Consider the following 13,970-nt stretch of genomic DNA (forward strand, 5'->3'; position numbering starts at 1 on the left):
AGACCTGGGGACCACCAGGCCGGCCTGCTGCTGCCAGCAGGAAGTTCTGAGGCTGGAAGACTGGGTGGAGCCTGGGGCTTCTCAGGATTCCTGGGGCCACTGTGGGGAGCCCCTGGACTTGGCTGTCTCCAGGTCTCCAGGCCGGAGCAACATCATTCTGTGTGAAGGTCTGGGATGGGGCAGGTGAGCTGCAGAGGATACAGGCAGGTAGGAGTGGAGAGGGCCTGCTTTGGGCAGCAAAACTCTCAGAGCCTTGGAAGGACCAAAAAGTAAATGGGGGCAGTTTTCAGAGTCTGACTTTTAAGTTCAGGCCCAACCAGTGTGAAAGTGGCAGCCACACCGTCCTCCTTTTTGTTCCTCAAATGCACAAAGTAACTCAGACAGTAAAGAATCTGCCTGCAATGCAGGAGACCCAGGTTTGATCACTGGGTTGGGAAGATCCCCCTGGAGAAGGGAATGGCTACCCACTTCACTATTCTTGCCTGGAGAATCCCATGGACAGAGGAGCCTGGCAGGCTACAGTCCATGGGGTTGCAAAGTCAGAAACGACTGAGCAACTAACACTTTCACTTTCACTAACTCCTGCCTCAGGGCCTTGGCATTCATTAGCTGCTTTCTCTGCTTGAGGTTCTCTTCACTCATGGCTGGTTGCTTTCTTTCATTTAGGTTTCATCTCAGGTGCCCTCTCTTCAAAGATGCCTCTTGTAAGCATTCTAATATGTCGCTCTCCCCCAACTCCCACACTTTCTGTCCATTTACCCCGTTTTATTGCCCTTAGAGTCCTTATCACTCTGTCAAACGATATCACTTATATATCTCATTTCTTGTTTAGTGTCTGTCTCCTTTATGAAAGTAGGATTTTATTTCGTTCACCTATCTATCCCCAGGGCTGAGAACAGAAGCACATAGTAGGTACTCAGTAAACGTTTGTTGAGTGCTGGAAAGGTGTTGGGTCTAAGAGAGGCAATCCTGACGGTGAGAGAGGTTTTGGAATATTGTCATCTTGACCTTGCTAAAGCAGAAAGGGGTGTGATCGAGGTGGGCCAGGACTCAGACTAAAATGCACCCATTAGGGTGAATGGATAAGTGTCCTCGCAGCCACTGAGAGGTGGCCTGACTCTGCAGCCAGGTCACAAGAGCCAAAAGGCATCAGAGCAGTCGTCTCTTGCCGGGAGCCAGCACGGGAGATCCCACCCATGACAAGGCCACGCAGGACTCGAGGGACTCCCTGGGCCATCCCACCCATGACAAGGTCATGCGGAAGAGTCCTGGTAAGCAAGGCCTCAGGATTCGACAGACCCCCCTGGACCTGCTCGAGCATCTACCCCAAAACCAGAATCTTACCATTTTATGTCTTTCACCAACTCTTCTGACATTAACAGGGGGCTGTCCCTGACCACCTTTCTCTGGAAGGAGTTAACTTAGGGCTCTAGTTGATAAATCTCCTGGGCATGAAAGGAGTGTTTCAAACCCCCTGTTAGCATTCTAGCTTACTTGGCAGGTTTATCCAGACTCTTGCAACATTGTTGAGCCAATGCTTGCTGCCAAGTTCTCACATCCCTTATCCATTGTGTTCCTGGGAGTGCATATAGTTAAGATATAGAAATAACAAGCAGTAGATTTAGCATTAGCAACATTAGACTTTGAGTTAATAAGTTCTTTCTTTGCTGTAACCCGCTGAATCTTCACTCCATAAAAATGTAACTCTCTACTTTAAGGGTGATGCAGGCTACGAATTTAAGAAGAAACACTTTAAGGGAAAATTATTGTTCTGGCTGACCATTATCAAAAAGAGGTCATAAAATATCAACAGGCCTCCAGGCCAGAAGATGATGTACAAAAAATAAGACTCTTGCAGGAAGGAACCTGATATCAATAAGTTATTACTGATGGAATGTTGAGTTGACTCTGCATTTTTCACCTTGCTGTATGTATAACTCAGGGTATAAAAGCCCTAAGGAAAATAAACGGGCCTCGCTCACTGAAGAAGCTTGGTCACCCCGTGTCATTCTTTCCTTATCTCTTTCTCTATCTTCATTCGCCGACGTCGTCCATCCTGAGGATATCTCTGGACTCTGCTGAGGCTGGACCTCAGTAGTCCCTATCATGGATGAGGAATTGGCGTCTGAAGTCTGAGACAAGGTCCTGGGGTGTTCCACTGGGGAGAAGCACAGTGACGAGGGTTCAGCAGGCAGTTCACCCATAGACAACAGGACCCCAGCTCCTCAGGTGAGATTCAGGGGCAAAATGTTAGGTAGCAACAACTGGACAGAAAACACAACCTTAACCAAGGTTACTAGGGAGACTCCAAAAACCAGAATCCAGGCAGAAACCAAGTTATGAGAACCAGAGTGGGAGCTGGGCTGAGCCTGAGGTCAAGTGGGAATTGGGCTAGCTGGGGAATTAGCCAGTGAAAGAGGCAGGACCGGACAGGCGGTTTGGTTGGGAAACACGTCTGTGGCCCTTTGCTGTCGGGGCAGGGGGCAGAGCTGCATTTGCCTACCAAAGACAGTGCTCAGTGGCTGTCTGTCTTCAACCCTCTCCCCTCCTCTTGGGCTTCCAACAAGAGAGCTGCCTTCAGCAGCACCCCTAAGCCAAAAAATCTCCCTGGGGCTGTTGTGGATATGCCTTCAGAGAGACTTTTAGTTATTTTAGCCACTGAACAAGGAGCTGTCATATCCACAGGACCAGACAAGAAATACCTATAGGACTTCTGCTGGAGAGTGACCAAAAGTTCCCATTGGCTCAAAAAGCAATAAACTGCCCTGCCTGGGGCGTGGGCCTCTCCAACCCTGGCTCCCCATGAGGGCTGCTCAGCTGTCAGTAGGCCAGGCTCCTAGTTGCCCTGCTGCTCAAGCCACAGGCTCACTCCTGCCTCCCTACTTCTGCCCACTCCCCTCTTCTTTACCAATCCAAACATTACACTTTCTTCAACAACCGAAATAAGTTCAGTGATTTTTTTTTTGTTTTTTTTTTGGTGACCCCTCCATGATGTTGAATACATAATGCTGTCAATTTCCATAGCACAGTCTTACACTTGGTAATACTCTGGACTAATTTTTGTTCCCAAGTAGTTTCAGCATGTACCTTGTTCTCCTAACTAGATCAGAGGGTCCTTGAACGTAGAGGATGGATCCTCCTGCTATATTTCTTCCAGAGCACCCAGCAAACAGCTGGGGTGGGGGCATCATAGATCAATGTTAACTTGAACCCTGCCTTCTTCAAGAAAGGGCAGGGGGAAAGAAATATTTTGGGGGCTGCTCGGTGAAAAATGGAGAGCAGGAGCTAAGGGCATGGGAAAGAACTGGGCCTACTGGGTAACCTATACTTTGTAGTTTTAAATTTTGGAAATAAAAGGAGAGCAGCCTAGTCTCGACATCCAGGGAACCTAGGAAGTAATAATGAGTCAATGTCTCCTTTTAGAACTTCTCTATCCCTCCCCTTGCATTGGCTCTCAAGAACCACATACCTGGCCTGTATTCCACCCTCTCTGGGTGCTTCTGCCCACTGATGATACCATATGAGAGAATGAATTAGTCCTGAAGAAGTGACTCAAAGGATGAGCATTTCAGGTGGCATAGAAAGGGTGCCTATCTAGTAGGGTGAGCTGCCTCTTCTGCTCATCACAGTCAGAAATGTCTTCACGGAAGAAAGCAAGACATGAAGGCATGTGATAATCTATACAAATTTTATTTTAGTATCAATTTGTATGGAAACGAGCAGGTGTCAGTGTTACGCAGGCACGGAAAAAAGGGAAAGAAAAAACCCTCCAGTGATAATTGCTCTTGTATTTATACCATTTGGTTTCAACAGGGACAGGAAGTTTTACTGTTAGCTTCCTGTGGGAACTCCAGTTTCTGCACCTTTCCCTGCTGCCTCTCAGCATCACGATAGAGCAGGGATTTCTGAGCCTTCAGTCGGCAAGCCAGGCACATGAAAATTGACTCCACATTCTGGCTCTCTTTGGGGTCCTTGGCTGACGTCTCAAATAAGAGCATGTTGTGGGCATCAGCAAATTTCAGGGCTAAGTTGGAGGGCACCTGGATTTGTTCCCTCAAGTCACACTTGTTGCCCACAAGCACTTTCGGGACTAGTGGGGGCACAGCATGCCCATTGCATTCTTGGATCCACATTTTGAGGTTGGTGAAGGAGGTCATCTTCGTGACGTCGTAGACAAAGACCACAGCATGCACGTTGCGGTAGTAGTGCTCCACCATGCTCTTGCGGAAGCGTTCCTGACCCGCTGTGTCCCACACCTGAACCTGGAAGATACAAAAGACCGATATTTGGAGTCAGAAAAGGAAACATGAAATAGAGATAGGAGAAAACATGGTTCTGTGGCATTATAAAAATGAGGTGACAAGCCCTGACACAGGAAGTGGTTCTTTGACAAATTGGCAGAATGGTCTTTTTCAAAGTAGAGAAGTTTCTTCCAGCATTTATTAAGTCTTTCTTAAGATTTTGAGTTGAAAATCTTGAAGTTTTTTAGTTGAAAATCTGGAGTATAAATTGGTCAACTTTCCTGGGGGGCAATTTGGCAATATTATCAAAAGCTTAAAGGTGCAAAATTTTTAGAGCCTAGAATCCCATCCAGAAATCTATACAAAAGAAATAGCAGATAATGTAAATAAGTAGTTGAGATATAATATACAGCATGATGCCCATATTTACCACTGCTGTATGATATATATGAAAGTTGTTAAGAGAATAAACCTGAAAATTCTCATCACAAGGAAAAACTTTCTCTTTTCTTGCCTTTTCTTTTTATTGTATTTGTATAAGATGATGGGTGTTCACTAAAGTTACTGCGATAATCATTTCACAACATATGTAACTAAAACTATTATGCTGTATATGTTAACCTTATACAGTGAGGTACATCAATTACATCTCAATAAAACTAGAGGGGGAAGCAAAAAGAGAAAGATGTGGTCAAAATTCTGTACAAAGATCTTAATCAATTTTTACAAAACAGGAAATAACCTAAATGTTCACCAGGAGATAAACAGCTAAAAGGCATGTGTGCATCTATACAGGTGGGCTCTTCACCAGCTGAGCCACAAGGGAAACCCGTCTACACAATGGGCTATTATGCAGCCATTAAAATACTCTTTGCAAAGAATAAATTGTGTGTGGGAATTCCCTGGCAGTCCAGTGGTGAGGACTGTACTCTTTCACTGCCAAGCCCCCAGATTTGATTCCTGGTCAGGGAACTAAGATCTCACAAGCTGCACAGCATAGCCAAAAAAAAAAAAAAAAAAAGAATTAAATGGTGCAAAAATGCTCACAAAACACGGGCTTAAAAAGGAGGATATAAAGTATTTTGTACACTATGGTCCCAATATTAAAAAAAAAATTAAACATAGACACAGGCATAGGAAAGATCAGAAGTGTACAAAACTATAATATTAATGGTTATTTATGAACAGTGGGATTTTAGGTGATATTTATTTCCTTTTTTGTATTTTCCAAATTTTCTACTGTAAGCATACATCACTTTGGGGTTTTAAATTTTTTTTGTATGACTGTTTAAAGAAAATAAAGTCAGTGTTAAAATCTCACTTTGTGGCTCAATTTATTTTAAATTCACTTCTTTCTTATGTAAAAGGTAAATTAGCTCATTGGAATTTTCTTCTGCATCTTAGCTTTTGGGATAAAGGACAATTAGCAACATACATATAGTTCCCAGGGGATGCTCCAGAGTCTACACACATTCAGCCCAATCTAGTTTCCTTTATATATCCAAAGTCTTGGACAAGGGAAATCATGCTGAGAGCAATTGTCCCAAGGCCGTGTACAATTCTAAGTTATGAAAGAGAATGTGGTTATAGTCACTAATTGACTACTACGGTTCTTAAAATGAAGTATAGCTTTTATTTGGAATTAGCAGTCAGTAAGTATAATCTGAGGGCTTCCCTGGTGGTGCAGAGGTTAAAGTGTCTGCCTGCAATGTGGGAAACCTGGGTTCGATCCCTGGGTCGGGAAGATCCTCTGGAGAAGGAAATGGCAACCCACTCCAGTATTCTTGCCTGGAGAATCCCATGGACGGAGGAGCTTCGTGGGCTATAGTCCACGGGTCGCAAACAGTCAGACACGACTGAGCGACTTCACTTCACTTTAAGTATCTAGTAAATACAATTAAATCTTTTTGCTGGATAAACACCTTACAGGGCACTAGAGTCATCATTCTGAGCATCAATTTTCATCATCCAGGCTTTCCTTCATCTCCTTTATGGAGATGGGTGCCATGTTCCTTTGGCATGATCTTCAAGTCATCGCCTTCTTCTATTCAGATTTCCATGTATTTTGGTCAGATTCTTCTCTCCTCACTCCTGGACTACAGCAAAGGCTTTTGGATTCTAGATGCCTTCACCCCAGTGGCTCTTGCATACTGCTTTCAAATCAGCCTTCCTAAATCCCTGCTTGTATCAGCGTGTCGTCCTCCTCTTCAGCCAATTCCAACAGCCCTCTATTGCATATGGCATCGAAATAGAAACATTTCTGTCTGCCGTAATTCGACCCCACCCAACCTAGTTTCCAGCTACTCAGCTACACCTGGTTCATTCTGTCCTTTGTACCTTTGGTCCGACTAGTCCACCCTCCCCTATATAAGTGGATGCCCCCAAACTGCTCTATCCAAATCCCACCCATTCTTCCAGGCTCAGCTCATATTCCACCTTCTTCCTAAAACCTTCTCCAGTTTTTCAGTTCTCTTTCCTTAGGAATGTTTATTGTACTTTGAGTCTCTACCACACCATTTAGAATATATTTATTTGTTCTCTGGGCTTCCCAGATGGCTCAGTGGTAAAGAATGCAGGAGGCTTGATTGGGTTCAGTCCCTGGGTCGGGAAGATCCCCTAGAGAAGGAAATGGCAACACATTCCAGTATTCTTGCCTGGAGGATTCCATGGACAGAGGAGCCTGGCAGGGTTCAATCTGTGGGATCACAGAGTCGGACATGACTGAAGTGACTGAGCACACATGCCTGCTTGTTCTCTAGTCAGTTCATCAGTGTTCTTGGCATCCCTCCAGATGGACTGTAAGCAGTCTTTTTCTGCGTCAGGTCCCTCATCATCAAGCTTGTCATTAATATTGTCGTCTTGATCAAAAAGCAGTATTGGCCTGAGTCACCAAAACTACAATCCATCTGACATCCTAGGTATCTGCCAAGGATTTCAGAGACAACATTCGACTTTGGTTACCCAGAAAAATGTAAGTCCTCAAAGGCTGATTTGCTTTGGCAAGCAGAGACAGAAGGGATTCTCATTTCTTCCACCTCTCTGGTGCTCTGAGCAGGAAGACAGAGGAGAGCAGGCCAGGAGAGGAATGGAGGTCAGTGGAAAGAGGGCAAGTATCGCCAGAGAATATCCTTACCACTTGGCTCCTGGTTTCCCCCTCCCTACCCTCTGGTAGTCATAACTCTTGCCTCTGAATAAGGCTGAATCCCTACCAGCTCTCAGGCGTGTGGCAGATGCTTTAACACCATGAGCTCAGGACTCTAAAAATACCTGCCACTAGCAGGAACACGGGTGGGAGTGTGTGAGGTGTTTGGGGCTGAGTAGGTTAGCTGTTTGGCTTTTCTAAGGTAGGGCTTCAGAATGATGCACGCCACCCAAGGCTGTGGAGACTTGAACCTTTGATTTGGGGGGCTTGGAATTTCAACTTCTCTCTGTGGTGAGAGGGGAGCCAGGAAGCAGACTGCTCACAGCAGAAAATCACAAGAACCAGTGCTCTGGCTTCAAAAGCCATCACAAAGGGAGAGTGCGACAGTCAGGCTCTCTGAAACAGGAATGACCTTGTTTTGTTTCAGGGTTTGGTGTCCCAGTCCTTCTCGGCACCCTCATAAACCCCCGGCCTCTGTTGGACAGTGAAAGCAGCTCCTCTCCCTTTGGCAGCTGGCATTCCCTCACTCAGTCCCCCTCTCCCACCGTGGGCACAGCATCCACACGGTAGCCAGCACTGGTGCCTGCCCCTAAGCCACACACATGCCCCCAGGACCTTTTTTTCTCTCCAAGGACCAGTGGGGTTTAGTGGAGTCAAACAAACAAGGGTGCAAATCCCAGCCCAATCACATCCTACTAGTTAGGTGTCCTCAGGCAAGTTACTTTATCTTCAGTGTCCTCCCCTGGAGACTAAGGATAAACACAGCAATCCTGTAGGGATGCTATGAGGATTAGCATCCTCATAAGTATAGGACACACTGCCCAATACAGTCCCCCTTCATCCCTGGCCCGAAACCGCCACCACCAAGTCTGGCCAGACAGCTCATTGAGCGGGCACCCTTGGAAATGCAGCAGTGGATATGGAATTGGGAGACACGGGTTCCAGTCCCTCCTTTCACTAACTGAGTCAATGACTAGGCAAAGGAAATTACATGCGGGAAAGATCTTTGCACAATACAAAGTGTTCTGCAAATATTAGTTGTTGCCATTGTCTCAGGGGGCCCATAAGCCCTGTCCTAGTAGCATTGCTCCTTTAATCCATTGGTTCTCATCTTGGAAAGCAAGATGAGATAGCTTGGCTGCTTCTTCTTCTTTTTCTTTTTTTTTTTTAGCTTGGCTTCTTGATGATGAGCTAGAGCCAAGGCAGAGGCAACCAGTGAGGAGGGGGAAGAGAGAGGAAGGCCAGCAACATGTCCTGGTGGCTGGGGTTGGGCCCAAAGTGACGGGGACACTGGAGGAGCATCAGGGGGCACAGGGGAACTGCCAAAGATACCTCTAGCCTTGTAAACCATTTTCCTGGGGCTACGGCTGCCTGAGCAAGTCCCTCACCCCCTGCACGTGCTCTTAGGTGACTCAGGTATTTCTTCTCCCTAGAGAAGATATCTGGTATCTTTCTACACATGAGGTATGAGGTATGAATATCCTTCTGTTGGAGGCCAGTGGGGGAGGGTAGAAATGGAGAAAGGGAAAAAGTATATATCTGTAATCTTTGGAGGATGCCCGAGGGGGTCACGGGGAAAGTTTAAGACAAGTCTTTCTTCAGTGAGCTGCTGCTGCTGCTGCTGCTGCTGCTGCTAAGCTGGACCATCCCATCTGCCTGTAAGATACAACCAGCTTCACACGCCAGGCTGACACAGAGAATGGCAAAGGAGGACGGAGAGACAAAGAGAAACTCACACACAGCAAGAGAAGCAGCAGTGGAGACAGAGAAACAACCAAACTAATGGCTAATTAACCATTAAGCTAACTGGCAGAAGATGGAAGCTCAGAAGCCCTAAGGAAGACATGATGTCATTCTGACTGCAGGCAGCTTCTGAGGGAACACTTAGTTCAGCCTCCATCCACTCGGTAATGTAACACACATGAGGGTGTTTTTCCAAGTGAGTGCAGAGGAAGAGAAATCCACAGTCGAGCGACACCCGCCCCCAGCCACGGCTGACCGCAGGATGCCTGGTCCAGAGGCTAGGGCAGAGGGTGTGCCTGGCGTGTAGGAGGAACCCAACTGGACAGAAGAAGATGCTTCCATGAAAATCTACAAAGAGGGGCTCAAAAATTAGAACTGAGCCTCCCTTCTACTACCTCCCCACCCCCAAACACCCAGTCCTGTTCGGCATTTTCCAATACTTTGAGACTGAGACAGGCGCGATATGATTTAGCTAAACCTGTAAGATGACAGACACTTAATGTTCTTTCAAGGAAGTTCCACCCTTCCCTTGGGGGTTGGGGGAGGCCTCCATCCTTCCTAGGCTGATGTCAAGAAGGCCTGTCAGTTTTCCCCTATGATGTCTCACCGTATCCCTGTCCCAGGTAACTCTGTGGGTTGGATGGACCACAGGGCTGGCCCAGTGTGGGGATTTACAGACTCTTCTAAGCCAGGGAGCACAGTGTGTGGAAAGAGCACCAACAAGGGAATTAGGAGACCTGAGTTGTAGGCCGGGCCCTGGGTGATCTTGGGCAAGTCACTTTCCCTCTCTCAGTCTGAGTTTCCTCTCTGTAAAACAAGGACGTTGGACTAGAGATGCTCTAAGGTCTCTTCCATCTCTGAATATTCTCTGATTCTTACACTCAAGGTAAGACAGTCCAGGGACAGAAAGGAAAACCTAGGTACTCAGCACAACGTCTGCAGTGCAGCTGAAGGGGGCATTCTTGAAGGCTCATGAGTCCAGGGGCTGAAACCCTGGGCCCCCGGGATCCCATAAGGCTGGCTGCCTGGCATGCCACCTCCCCCTGTGCACAATCCCTCCCAGCCAGATATTGCCCGACTGGAGGAGAGAGCAGTGACAAAACGCGTGGGCTCTGAATTGAGGCTGAATGCTGGCCCTATCTCAGGGAAGGCAGGACAGTGAGATGGCGCAGTGCTGGGGCTCCTGGGTTGAAGACCGAAGCTCAGATCCACGTGCCTTGGGGCAAATTATTTCATCTCTCTAACTTTGGTCTCCTTATCTATAAAACAAGAACAGTAATAATAGTCCTAATTTCATAGGGCTGCTGAGAAGATCAAATAAGATAGTGCATGGAAAGTGCCTAGCCTGGGCTCTTTGTTTCTTCAATAAATAGAAGTTGCTGTTGTTGTTATTATGATTATTGCTGACTCGCTGCAGGCTTTTCTTGATGTTCTTGTGAATCAGGAAATACTGGATTCTAAATGTCGTGAGGGGGTGGCAGACACATAGATTGCCGACACCAAATGGGCTTCAAGGCCCTACAGATGGCACTGGCATTTTGTTTGGTGTTGTAGTTTGTTTGTTTTTTGGCCATGCCTTATGCCATGCAGGATCTTAGTTCCCCCACCAGGGACTGAGCCTGGGCCCCCTGCATTGCGAGCAGAGTCTTAACCATTGGACCACCAGGGAAGTCCCAGTACTGCCATTTTAGAGCCTGACAGCCTTCTGCTGCTGAACCTGTGGTCTAGGGCTGCCTCAGTTTGGGGACTTTTCTCTCTCTCCCCCAAAGAGAAGCCTTTGACAGTCACCTCCTAGCATGGGTTTGGTACTCGTTCCTTGAGACATTTCAGGCCAGCCAGAGAATGGGGCAAAACTGCCTCCCCTGGAGTGCCTGCGCTAGCTGCTGTGCTCTGCCATCTCCTCAAAGACACGCCGGTCTCACCTGCCAGCTTGGGCTCTGGGCTTGCAGCAGCCTTGCTGGAGGCAGGGCCCCCATGCCGCTGCTCCCACACCCTACCCTGAGCCCCTGCAGAATCTGTACTCAGAGGGCTCGCCCATGAGCAGTGTCACAAGATTTCGTCCTCTTGAAAATATCATCTTCCCAAAAAAGCCTGTATTAAGCACTTACGTGCACGTGGTGCTGTGCTGGGCTCCATCTCTTGTGAGTCACACTGTCACAGGCTCTGCCCTCTGGGAAAAGGTCCAGAATCTTTGGTGGACACTGTAAAATCCAGTTTGACTAAGTACTGGATGTTAGAAGGGAAGGAATCTTTGCAAAATTTTCCCCAAGGCCATTGGGCAGTGACCCTCTTCCACTCGTTTTCACCTTCCACTTTCTGGCTTCCTCCTCTCCTCTCCCCCTCTTCTCCTTTCCTAGACTCCCAAACATTTCCTTTTTCTTTCATCTAAATTTCAAGTGGACTTCTTTCCCCCTCTCTTAAATGTAAACGACTCTTTGGCTCAATGTGACATGATGTTAAACAAGTGATAGCATTAAATTCGAAAGGTTTTGAGGGTTTAAGAACACATTCATAAGTATATTTCTATTTTGGATTTTAAAAGGCATGTTTTAGAAATTCCAGTCTTACAACCTTACATTAAAGAAGTCCTAGCCAAACAGACATTGAAATAAGAGCCCTAGGAAAGGATGGAGACAGATACCTACTTTGACATTTAAAAGGAAATGTAGCAATGCCCCCCACCCCCCGCCCCCACCACCGCCTGGCAAAATGAGAGGGGCAAAAAAGATCACTATTTCCAAACAGTACCCTATGTTCCTGATCCTGGGGTCAGTTGTTCTCAAGAGCACTCCCTTATCGGTACTGAGCTCCCCATCTTCCTGACATCAAGTGCCTTGGACCAGTCTCTGAAGCCATTTTAAAACCTGTTCATTTTAATAACGAAGGAGTCAGGAATCTTGTACAGTTTAGAGCATTTCATCACCCTCCCCAGTTACTCAGCCCTTCTCTCTACGTCACTCAGAAGAGGGGTCCTGTGGTCATTTGGGCTGTTTGCCCAATGGAAAGGGAGGGTTAACTTCACCTGACAGTGTCTGACCACAGGCTTGAGAAAAGGCCAGCTGTGGCTCTAGAGGAGTTGGTCTTTAGTGCCCAGTGCCTTTTGAGGTGTCTTTTCTGCCCATAACCCTGCCCCCTCTGCTACCCCAGCACATGAAGCTGCCCTTGCCAGGTCCTCCCTCCCCGCATCTTCTGCACATTGAAATATTCCTGTCCTCTTGAGTTTCTGCCTTTTCTGATCTGAAAGTGAGCACAAATGGTCAGACAAGAATATCTGTACTTATTGACAAACTAATGAGAGGGGGGCACCAAGACACTTTCCTTAGGCCTCAAACAAGTTGCTCTGAATCTTTACAAAGGCCCACTGAAGACAATACCAACAGAATGAGTAACAGGCATTAGGTACACCAGACAAATAAAGAAGCTATCATTTGAGGGGTGCTATTCCAAAAGAACTAGTTTTATCTGTTATGAAGTGCCGGCAGGTAACCCTATGTCAATTTCTTTAAAGGGGCTAATGGCTTTGTGCCAGAACCACTGCACACCACTCCTATTCCAAACCAGCCCTAATCTCAACTATACATTTTAATTTAAAATACAGCACTTTTCATTCTCTGTGGATTTCCGTCCTCCCCCCACCACCCCGCCTGCCCACTGCCAAGGCCTGAGGGCTTAGCCAAAGCAGGTTTGTGCAACCTATTGGCACTCACGAGGTAGAAGAGACCTCAAGATACGTGAAGTGCTTTGGGATCCATTCCACAGATCAGGACGGAGATCCCTCATACCTCCCTCTGCCCACAGGTGCCGCTGCTCCCGGCTCAGGGTCGAGGATGGGTTTGAACCGGCTTTTCCTGGCAGGAGCTGTCAGGCAAGGGCAAAGGGCATGAATGCAACCACTCCCTCCAGCCCTCAAAAAAAAAAGTGGGGGGGTTGAGGTGGGAACTGGGCCACTGAGAGAGGCGAAAGGGGATGAGGACTTGTGGAGGGTCTTGGGCTCAGCAAGCGACGACACAGCCACACGCTGGACATTTACAACCACATGAGAGATACCTCTGGCAAGACCCCCTCCCAGATCCCTCCCTTTCTGGACCTGACCGTCTGAATCACCTTGATCTTCTCGCCCTCGATTTCCACCGTCTTCTCCCTGAAGTCAACGCCGATGGTGGCTTCAGTCTTGTCCGGGAAGGTACCCCCGCAGAAGCGGAAGGTCAGGCAGGTTTTGCCCACGTTGGAGTCCCCGATCACGATGATTTTGAAGATGCGAATCTGCACGTACTGGTCCAGCGACGAGTCCAGCTCCAGGGAGGCCAGGCCAGCGGCCGAGGCGGGCTGCAGATTCCCATGGCCCAGGATGGGCTGCGCCATCTCCCCCGGACCAGACCGGGGCCCCAACCCCCCTCGAGGGCTCCACACAAAGAAAACGGCCACGTTAGTGCGCTCGAGGCGAGCGAGCTTTGTGCGTGTGTATGTGTGTGCGTACGTGTCTGTGAGTGTGTACCCGCGCGTGTATGCGTGCGCCGGCAACGTGTGTGCGCGCGCGCGCGCGTGAAGGGGGTGCCTCTCACCCCAGCCCCCCTCCTCCAGCGCACCCTCCTAGCAGCTCAGAGACAGCGACACAAAAGCCAGGGAGGGGAGGAGAGATGGAGGAGAGCCGGCAAACCTTCTCCTTGGGCCTGTGCCCTCGGGCTTGGGATCCTACGGCGCTCCCCAGGCCGCCTCTGCCGCCACCGCGCCTTTGCATAAACCCTCCCCTGCCGGGACCCCAGGGACACACCGGAGGGAAGAAGCCTAAGGAGGATAGGGTGGGTGGGGAGATCCGCACACGCCAGCTCGGGATGGTCTTCCTT

At 48.1% G+C, this 13,970-nt stretch overlaps 1 protein-coding gene across 1 annotated transcript; it reads right to left on the reverse strand.

Annotated features, from left to right (window-relative positions):
• Positions 1–3,793: 3,793 nt before the first annotated feature.
• RAB33A (RAB33A, member RAS oncogene family) lies at positions 3,794–13,488 on the reverse strand. Its single transcript, XM_052662967.1, has 2 exons — positions 13,231–13,488; positions 3,794–4,262 (listed from the first exon to the last, which is right to left on the reverse strand). Exons 1-2 carry the CDS (start codon positions 13,486–13,488, stop codon positions 3,807–3,809), a joined length of 714 nt encoding a protein of 237 aa, XP_052518927.1. The 3' UTR covers positions 3,794–3,806.
• Between the last annotated feature and the right edge of the window lie 482 nt (positions 13,489–13,970).

The sequence above is a fragment of the Budorcas taxicolor genome, chromosome X, assembly GCF_023091745.1.
Source record: "Budorcas taxicolor isolate Tak-1 chromosome X, Takin1.1, whole genome shotgun sequence".
Taxonomy (NCBI): domain Eukaryota; kingdom Metazoa; phylum Chordata; class Mammalia; order Artiodactyla; family Bovidae; genus Budorcas; species Budorcas taxicolor.

What these genes read in the sequence shown, in the direction of transcription:
- RAB33A (XM_052662967.1), bottom strand. Translation starts at nt 13,488, where the DNA reads ATGGCGCAGCCCATCCTGGGCCATGGGAATCTGCAGCCCGCCTCGGCC. An exon ending in TCGAGGGCGAGAAGATCAAG is followed by an intron (nt 4,263 to 13,230) that starts GTGATTCAGACG and finishes TGTATCTTCCAG; the next exon opens with GTTCAGGTGTGGGACACAGC.